At 39.5% G+C, this 9,774-nt stretch overlaps 2 protein-coding genes across 2 annotated transcripts; both read left to right on the forward strand.

Annotated features, from left to right (window-relative positions):
- The first annotated feature begins 864 nt into the window (after positions 1-864).
- Positions 865-2,800, forward strand: foxe3 (forkhead box E3). The gene has a single exon (XM_056252335.1). It carries the CDS (start codon positions 1,316-1,318, stop codon positions 2,576-2,578), a length of 1,263 nt encoding a protein of 420 aa, XP_056108310.1. The 5' UTR covers positions 865-1,315; the 3' UTR covers positions 2,579-2,800.
- Positions 2,801-6,741: 3,941 nt separating this feature from the next.
- Positions 6,742-9,072, forward strand: foxd2 (forkhead box D2). The gene has a single exon (XM_056252336.1). It carries the CDS (start codon positions 7,226-7,228, stop codon positions 8,333-8,335), a length of 1,110 nt encoding a protein of 369 aa, XP_056108311.1. The 5' UTR covers positions 6,742-7,225; the 3' UTR covers positions 8,336-9,072.
- The last annotated feature ends 702 nt before the right edge of the window (positions 9,073-9,774 follow it).

A 9,774-nucleotide genomic window follows, 5' to 3' on the forward strand; every position in this document is an offset into this window, starting at 1 on the left:
AATCCTGGGCGAGAAGTTGATGTTGAGTGCTATGATGCTGTATTAGCACCTGCCCTTCTACAGTCTCATTCTGGAGAATAAAAATAAACCAGCAGTATTTTCTTAACATTCTGTAAAGTTTTCACAGCTCAATTGCTGTTTTTAAAAGCTTGTTATTATTTTTCAATTGGTGGATTGAGAGGTAGTTTGGGAAGTCTCTTACAGCCTTTCTGTGTGTTGTTTCTGTCCTGGATACACAGTGAACCCATGGGCAAACTATGAGAGCGAGCAAGAGCGAGAGATCAAAGATAGAACTTTCAGTGAGCAGCCTGTTCTTTTATTTGTCCTTTCTTGTACTGTAAAACATTTCAACCTGCTAAAATGAACATCTTAAGATTGATTGCTGCCTTTTAAGAGTCTAAGTGGTGCAAATGTGGCAACCTGCGAGGAAAAGTTCGTTGCACTTTTTGAACAACTTTGAACTTAATAAGAAAGTCTCAACTCAAAAACTGACAAAAATGTAAGTGAATGGATAGAAAGTTGTAAAAATCACACAGTGAGCAAAAATTAGTCAACAAATTGAGTATTCATGATGTTTCAGATCATTGTTCATATGAAAAAAGCCCTCCTCCGTGAAACTGTTGAACTTAGAATATTTTGCAGACATGTATTTATCCTCCACCTCTCCAACCTTTCCTTCCTAATCCTGTCACTCTTAAAACCCCCAAGTCAGTGGAAGCTATTATGTAAACCAATTTGCCTTATCTGATTTCGCACAATGTATATTCCATATAAGGTCACAAGCAGGTACGACTTCCTTTGTGTTTTCCCTTGAAGGACAGAAGAGGAAATTGTTTAGCTCATTTTATTCATTAAGGTAAGAATATCAAAAAGCTATAGGTTAGAAGTTTAATGTTTCAATTTATTTACCTTTTTCCTATTTGTAACTTTTTTTTTTATAACTTTTTGTGAAAAGTTTGTTATATAGTCAGGTTAATCAGGCGACATGTCTTTAAACTACAGGTTCTAAAAATACACAAATTCACCCATCCAAAATGAATTTAACGGTGATCTTCTGACCTTGCATTCTTTGCTAGTGAGGGGAGAACTGTCACCCAATCGATCGTCACGAGCCGGCCGGTGTCGTCACTCTGCCCGCTCTATAAAACTCCCCCCGACTCACTCACCTGGTTAGACAAACACCTCTAATCTAGCTGAGCGCACGCTTATTTTGATAGGATAGCCAATATTTTTACAGCCTGTTTAGTTGGCAAATTGAGGGAATTTAAATTTTTTAAATTCTAATAGTCATAAAAGTTTATAAAAGACAACTTTTATGAATCTTGCAAATTTTTCATATTTCACTGGCATGTGCAACATGACGGCAGAGTCCCAGCACTCGCCAGCCGAGGCGGCCAGTCCAGTGGTGCTGTCTCCCAACGTGAGCCTGGACTCCCCGATACCTCTTCCTTCCCCAGCGCTCAACCACCATGCTCGAACCAAGGACGGTGTTCTCATCAAAGCCGAGCCACGGGTCAGCAGTCCAAACACTGAGAGGGAGGAAGTGGTTTCACTGGGTCAAACCGAAGAACATCTGCCCGCTACTGGCAGCCGGCGGAGGAAAAGGCCAGTGCAGCGAGGTAAACCTCCCTACAGTTACATCGCACTGATCGCAATGGCCATCGCCAATTCACCTGAGAGAAAACTCACCCTCGGCGGCATCTATAAGTTCATCATGGAACGCTTTCCTTTTTACCGCGAGAATTCCAAGAAGTGGCAAAATTCCATACGGCACAACCTCACCCTCAATGACTGTTTTGTGAAGATCCCGCGAGAGCCCGGTAGGCCCGGCAAAGGAAACTACTGGACGCTTGACCCCGCCGCTGAGGACATGTTCGACAACGGGAGTTTCTTGAGACGGAGGAAGCGCTTCAAGCGGACTGATGTAAGCACATATCCTGGATACATGCAAAGCTCGAGCGCTTTCACGCCAACACCGATGGGTAGACAGGCGTACCCCAACACCTTATACCCGGGTGTGACGTCTGGCTACGGGTCTCAGTTGGCTGGTTCCCCGCACCCGGCGATGCTGCATCACTATCAGGCATCGGCCGGGGTCACGCAAGGCCAGCCCAGGATGTTCAGCATCGATAATATTATTAGTCAGCAGACAATGATGCAAAGCGGAGGAGATCTCAACCCGCAGTCTCTCGGCATGGGAGACTTGGGTGCCATGACCTCCAGCTGTTCCGTGTCAAACTCTGACCCGACCTGCTTTCAGACGCAACAGATAAATCCAACGAGCAACATGCTGAGCAGGAACACGGGATCTCTTGCTTCAAACATGACAACCAGTTACACGTATCCCTCCTCGGCTTCGCCTACTCACCTGTCCGGGGTCACGCAGTCCAGCTTCTCTCCGGGAGGTTCACAGGTGTACTGTTCGGGGAACAGGATTTCTCTGCCCCCCGTGCGTTCTGGCTCGTGTGTAGATCATACAGAGTCTCTTTTAGCTCTCTCCGGACCAGCAATGAACTCCTACAATAATTCATATATGAGACAAGCCAATTTTGCCTCAGGACTGGAGCGATACATGTGAAAACTTCTGCACTGCATGACAACGTGTTCCACTGCATGTCAATGGCCCCGAGATTGAGTTCATATTCCTGTTGATTATGTAACAAAAGTTTTGTAGATAACGTGTGACTGAATTAACTAGTTTTTGGTATATGTGTTCAAAGTATTTTGTGTTAAATAAAATGAAGAATTACAGTTCTGGTATTGATATGTTGTCTGAAACATTGTTTGACTATATCAGAAGACAAAACAACGCACAGAACAATGTAAATATTATAAGCAAATAAATGTGTTTTTGTGTAATTTTTCGCTTGTTCTTCATTTAACTAGGCTAACCTAAAAAATACATTAGGTTTATGTTCGATTTTCAATATCCAATATAATAATAATAGTATCCTAATAATAATATTAGTATAGCCTAATAATAATAATTACATCCATATAGTTTGACACGATAATCGAGATATAACACATCAATTTGTAACTCCAATCTTTGTTTAATAGTCCGTATACAATTTAAATAATTTGTTTTGATTTAGGTTATTTAACATTGGTTAAAATGATTCTATTTAAGCAGTATGAATTATTTTTTATACATAAATTAAAATAAACAGTTATTCGGTCAGTGATATATATATAGCCTATAAATATATATATATTCTCAAAAGAGAATTTAGCCTACATTAGCCAATTGTTTTTAACGTTTTGAAGACTCATATTTACGCCTATAAATAGTAGTCTTAAAATATTTGAACACTATATTTAATCTTCCCTCACAAATTGTTTACACAAATTTTGCTGGTGAGGGGGCGACATCGACTGGCTATTGGAATAAATGTCTAATAATTTCTGTAAAACCGAGATTTGGGGCATTTCACATAGAATCCACTAGATGTCAGCCACCACCAAGTTAAGGCCATGGCTGGGTCTCTAATATGAGAACCTTTGTCAAAAAGCATGGTTAATCATGTAGCACGTCGTAGAAAACGTTTGTTCATTATCAAGAGCCTCGGAACACTCCAAAGTCCATTACAAGCAAACTGATATTTCAGTTTACAAATTAATGACAGCATTTTTTTATCCATCATTGCAAAGCCATTATAGCTAGTCTACTTTATTTCCGAGAGCAAAATGAGCCTTTAAAACAATAAAAGCCTGTAAAGAAGTTTCAAGACTGCGCCCCTTATGGTCCACATCGAGTGCAGTGCCATTTAAATGCTATGATTATATATACTTTTAACTTGAATTATTATAATTTCATTGAAACATTTACTTTCGAACCAGTAGTACAACGCCACCCTTTACATGTGGAATGTTTTCTTTTTTCATTTAAATTCAGAACGTTATTTATTTATTTTAATAAATGTCCATGGCATGCTTGGTGGTGTTTTATAGGCTATCTTTTCAAATTGGGACGACAAACAGCAATTTGCCTGAATTCAGCTCTTTTCCACTTGTAACGATACATTTCGTCTTATTCGCATGCGATAGTTCGAGAAATGGGGAGTTAATAGCTATATTGTAATAGTTTCCGGCCTCAGTTAATTAAGAGCGCAATTCTATTGGTTATTGAGAAATTAAGGTCCTCCAACTTTTTGCTGCACAATGTGGATTTAATTTTTGTTTTTGTTTATTTGTTTTATGTCCCACAGTAAGAAATTAAAATTGTTTTGTCTGTTTGTTTTGTTTGGTGCGGAATGCGGAGTTCAAGCGCTATTTAGCTATAGGCTATATAGGCTGTGTAATACAGCGTAGAACCGCAAGGTGGCAGTACTGTGGTTAAAAATGCTACAGATTTACAGCATGCTTTGCAGTCCTTTTATTCCGTGTAAGCCCTCGGCCTCGACACATTAACTGGTGAGCCCACTTAAAAGCGGAAAGGAGGAAAAATAGGAATGGGAAGCCAATTTGTCAGTTTAGGCCGAAAACCGACGGTGATTATCTGGTTCTTTTTCAGAGTGTCGCCTGTGGTTTGCACTTTGACATTTATGTTGTCCAGGGCCCTAAACGTGCACGACATTTCTTTCTTTTCTTTTTCTTTTTTTTTGTCTGAGTAAACGGAAAGGAGTGTCATTAAAGTGAATTCACTAGAGAACTGTAAATCCTTTATCAGAAGATATTAATTGCATTAGCCTAAATAATGCATCAATGCTAAAAAAAAAAGGTAATATTTCTAGAAATTGAGTCCTATAATTCAGAAATCAAATATAGATTTTTTTTATTATTATTATTTTTATGAGAATTGCACGAGTTGCTAACTTGACCTCTGAGTTTGGGCTCCCACAGGCAGCTGTCACACATTGCTCCGGTCCTGCCATCGTCTCCAACAAGCAGTTCATGAACTACAATTTTGAACTAACTTTTTTATTTATTTTTTACCCTTCCTGTTTCCTTTATAACTTCAACACCCTTATATAATTTTTTTTTTACCAGCAATCAACTAAGCTGCGCATGAACATAATTCTCGAAACGCCCAATTATTTAAATCTACTTTAATTAGTTTAATACGTTTAGCCTAAATAAGTAGCCTATACTTATGGGAAACGGAATAGAGAAAATATTTGATTGAAAATATGGTCACAAAGCATGCAGAGCATGAAATCTGGCATATCCTGCTGATTTTAATCGGAGGCACAATTGTCTTGTTTAATAACGAGCATAATAAAAATAATTCGATGCCCGACTCTAATAAAGGTTTTTTATTGGCATTGATGGTTCATAAAGAACATTTAGCATCCACAGGATCCAATGGACAAAAGGTTCTTTATAGTGAAAAAATGTTCTTTAGATTTTTACAAATGATGTTCATACTAAAAAAAAGAAGGTTATTTTAAAAACTGTTGACTGAAGGTTCTTCTATGGCGTCGCTGCAAAACCCCCCTTTTGCAACCTTTATTTTTAAGAGTGCGCGCGCGTTCTATGGCGCATGAAGCTTGTCATTCACCCATAACACCCATAAGCAATGACGAATCCGAGCAGGTTGCAGAGAGTGTGTGCTTTTTACATAGGCTACGTTAGGAGATGTATAGGCTATGATAGCTATGCAAAAATCATAAACGGGGTTGTTTTGAATCCCTGACAGGAAAAAAAGCCCATAAAAGCCCTTAGAAGTGAATAACGGCACTAAAAGGAGAATTCGAACGCAGAGAGATATTATGTAGCCTATAGCCTAAGCGCAAATTTCATTTCACCCTCTTTTTGTGAGCAAATGTTATTATATTTATACACAATTTAAGATATTTTTCATGCCAAATAAATAAATGTTATTATTGAAATAGCCCGTACACCTGCCGAGTAGCTAGAACAACTTATTGATTCGTGCTGGTCTGTTGGTAATAGGCTAATTCATGCAAATGAATAGCCTATACTAGAAACGTTCAAATATCGTGAAATATTGAAATGTGCAATTTACTATATTATGGCATGTAAATGGTAAATTGAGGATTAACTTTGACTAAGTCTCAAAAATATTAAAATAATCTGCCCCTATTCTTGATGTAGCCTACAATTTTGTGAATAATTAGCTATATTGTTGCTTTTAAAATGTATTCTCTGACTCATACAATTTATTGGAACATTTGATTTGTTAAATATTTTTGAAGGATACGATTGAATACTCTTCTACTTTGTATGATGCATATCTCTTGAACAGGCAAAGGAATAAACATCCATAATGCAAGAATATAGCTTTTCTTTCTTTATCTTGTTTATTTACCATATTATTGATTATTGCTGTATTATCGATGTTGCTATCTAGGAAAGCCTAATACAGCATAATAACAAAAAAATACAATGCAAAAATAGGCTAATGGTTAATTTATTAATTTGGTCTTATCGTTATGATGCTGTTTTTTAAACAACAATAGGAAATAAAACATTGTGTAGTAAACAATTAAATTATTTGTATTCTTTTTTCGAATTAAATTAATGTGTTGACAGTTTATTTGTTGTCATCTTTGAAAAATCCTCGGGTTTATTAAAGTTAAATCGTGCGGACTTTTTTATTTTCTCTGCATTCTTTTTTGACATTTGTCGCGAATGTCAGTTACATTTCCCTATAGCACACTTGTTAGGGCAAGTTGATAACACTTCTCCCTTGTGCTGCTTTTCTCGGCTGTAAACTTCCCTAGTTCCTGGTTACCGACATGCTGATCACGTGATTGTGGGGACTGGATAAATAGTTTTTGGAAGCCGCGCGGGGGTAAATGCTACTTGGAGGCTCTTTCACGCACAGCGCTACGATTGTACACGAGAACAAATAGCCTTCTCGAATTATGAAAACTGAAAAGCTAGTTAGTGAATGCATAGTCATAATGCTATTCGTATGATCCAAAAGTTTATATTGCATATGGACCAACTGCACACTCCATGAAGAGAAAATCGAGGTCTGAACCGAGTGTCCTGTTTGACTTGAAAGCGCTCTGAGCTCTGGACAGTTTTTGTGTTATGCAAGTCCGGTGTGATTCTTTCGAGTCTTCTTTCGTTTCTTAAGGTATACGTTTTCTATGCGGCTCCAGGACGTGAAGACAACGTATTCTTGGCTTCTGGAGGACGGGAGTTTTGTCGTTCCAGAACGCACAAGTGACTGAGACGACACACTGCTTGTGCTGGGTGCTGCACGAGACTGGACACGGAACGCGAGAGAGCAAGACAAAAAGACTCTCCAAGGATGACTCTGGGGACGGACATGTCGGACAGTTCTGCTCTGTCCGACGACGTGGACATCGATGTCGTTGGCGGGGATATTGTAAAAGAGGGTAAATATCTTCACCATCATCATACTTTTCACTTGGACAATGACTCCGATGACAATCTATCCCAGAATGCGGGGGAGGGCGCAGTCTCTCCGGGTCAAAGCAGCTTGGACTGTCCGGCTGACCGGGTCGGGCCAGAGGATGACAACAGAACCGGCGCGTTAACTGGGGATAAACCAGGGAAAAATGCGTTGGTGAAACCCCCTTATTCTTACATAGCCCTTATAACCATGGCTATCCTGCAGAGCCCGAAGAAACGTTTGACTCTCAGCGAGATCTGCGAGTTCATCAGCAGCAGGTTCCCGTATTACCGGGAGAAATTCCCCGCGTGGCAAAACTCTATCCGTCACAACTTGTCTCTAAATGACTGCTTTGTCAAAATACCCCGTGAACCCGGTAACCCGGGCAAAGGCAATTACTGGACCCTCGACCCAGAGTCCGCCGACATGTTTGACAATGGGAGTTTTCTGCGCAGAAGGAAGCGCTTCAAAAGACACCAGACCAACGAGATCCTTAGGGACGCGGGGGGATTTCTACCTGGCTTTGGCTACGGACCGTACGGTTACAATTACGGCCTACAGCTGCAGAATTTCCACGCGCATCACCCCTATCACCCACACCACCCGGGAGGCGCGTTCCCTTTCCAAAACGCACATTGTGCCCTCCCAACGCCTTCCTCGATATTCTCCACGCCACACAGCTTGCCTTCGTTTTTGGGTACCGAGCTGAGAAAGCCTTTCTATCCTCAACTCAGCCCGACTCTTCCTGGTCTGGCGCCTCTCAAAACGGACACAAATGGCCCAAGCCGGCCTTCCTTCTCTATAGACAATATAATCGGTGCGGCCAGCTCTCCAGCTTCGCCGTACACCGCACAACCGGGTGGACAGGCTCAGATCTTGGCCATGCTGACTCCAACACTTGCCTCGGCCACGAACCACTTGAATCTAACGCAGGACACGATGCTTCAGCCGGGCACACAGACTTTCTCGAGCAAAACGCCAAGCCTTAACAATTGCCATTTCTAGAGTGGCAGCAAATAGAAAGTGCAGCAGCCCAGTTTAATATGGTTGTTTCGTCATTTGCTAAGGTAGGATTTACACTTTTGCAAGACTAAAATGCCGCCCGTTTCATGTTTCTGAATTCTTAAATAAAAGGCTAATTAAGTATATTTATGAACTGTAAATATGTAAGATTTTGAAGAGAGAAACAGGCTGAAGAGAGGAAATTAAGACCATGTAAATAGTAAGCTAAGATTTCACCTTTGGACGGCCAGTGGACCTTTGCCGCTTTGTCCAGAAAGTTAAATAGTTTGTAGCCTACTCATTGATATGGAATTTCCTCTTTTGGTTGACTTAAATGAAGATTGTTTTAACTATTTTATTGTTTTGTATATTTTGTGAGTTTGTGAAAAGCACTGTCAATAACCGAGACTTTAAACTCAGGATTTACTTGTTTTGAAAGCACATTGCCAGAGACAATAGGGGCTGTAAATAGATTACATATAGGTTAACGTCCCACTTCCCCTAATTCTCTCAACAGAAGTGTTCTGGTGAATTTTATTTTTATTTTATAGATGATTATGTGGTTATTGGTGTTAATCGCATTACCTCTTTCTGTCTGACACTTGTGCATATACATATTTCATTATTCCATTGAGAAATTATCTGTGAAAAGAATGTTGTTATATGTTAAGAGACAAAACAATGTCCATAGGTCATTTTCTGTTGTAATGGCAAGACAATAAATGTTTGTGAATTTTGAAGATGCTTTCGTTAACTTCTTTCCATTTAGTCTTCGACCAGGCCTACTGACCTGCCTAAAAGAGTTGTCTAACGTTTATACACAAAATAAATATTTTGAAGTTCAAACAATTATGCGAGTTGAGAAAACAAGTAATTTTAACAATTTAATCAATTTATATTTACAATAATTTAGTTTTTAGTTGATTGTAATATTTTTTAGCAATAAGAAAGACAATTCAAAGTCAAAGAACAATCACATTGTTACGTTGTTAAAATGTTCGTTTAATGTTTGCTGCCAAACTGGCCTAGGTTATTTATTAAGGCTTTAGTCTAAATAGATTTTAATAAAACAGAGGAAATGTGTGACGTTTTCACACCAGTATTTAGTACTTTGTGGGCCCAAGGCACATGTTTCCTCTTGTGTGGCGCTTTGAGCCATGATAATTGACCAGTTTCTGGCCAATGACAAAGAGCTAAAGCAATGGGAACATCAGCGCTTGAAAGCCTATAATTGAATGTGATGGTTCTACATGGATACCCACCACGTCTTTTGAGGATTCGTTGCTAATTTGTGGTAGCATTTTTTTTTCATCTGGAATCTAATCCACAATAATGCAGCTTTTTGCCCATTTGTTGATGTTGTCACTGAAGACCTTGTCCCTAAGGCTTGAATAGGCACCCAGCAAGTGGTCCCTAGCGAGACAAGCCACACACATTTGCTT

Source organism: Rhinichthys klamathensis, unplaced genomic scaffold (genome assembly GCF_029890125.1).
Source record: "Rhinichthys klamathensis goyatoka isolate OS25496 unplaced genomic scaffold, OSU_Roscu_1.1 h1tg000094l_1, whole genome shotgun sequence".
Classification (NCBI taxonomy): Eukaryota; Metazoa; Chordata; class Actinopteri; order Cypriniformes; family Leuciscidae; genus Rhinichthys; species Rhinichthys klamathensis.

What these genes read in the sequence shown, in the direction of transcription:
- foxe3 (XM_056252335.1), top strand. Translation starts at nt 1,316, where the DNA reads ATGAATCTTGCAAATTTTTCATATTTCACTGGCATGTGCAACATGACG.
- foxd2 (XM_056252336.1), top strand. Translation starts at nt 7,226, where the DNA reads ATGACTCTGGGGACGGACATGTCGGACAGTTCTGCTCTGTCCGACGAC.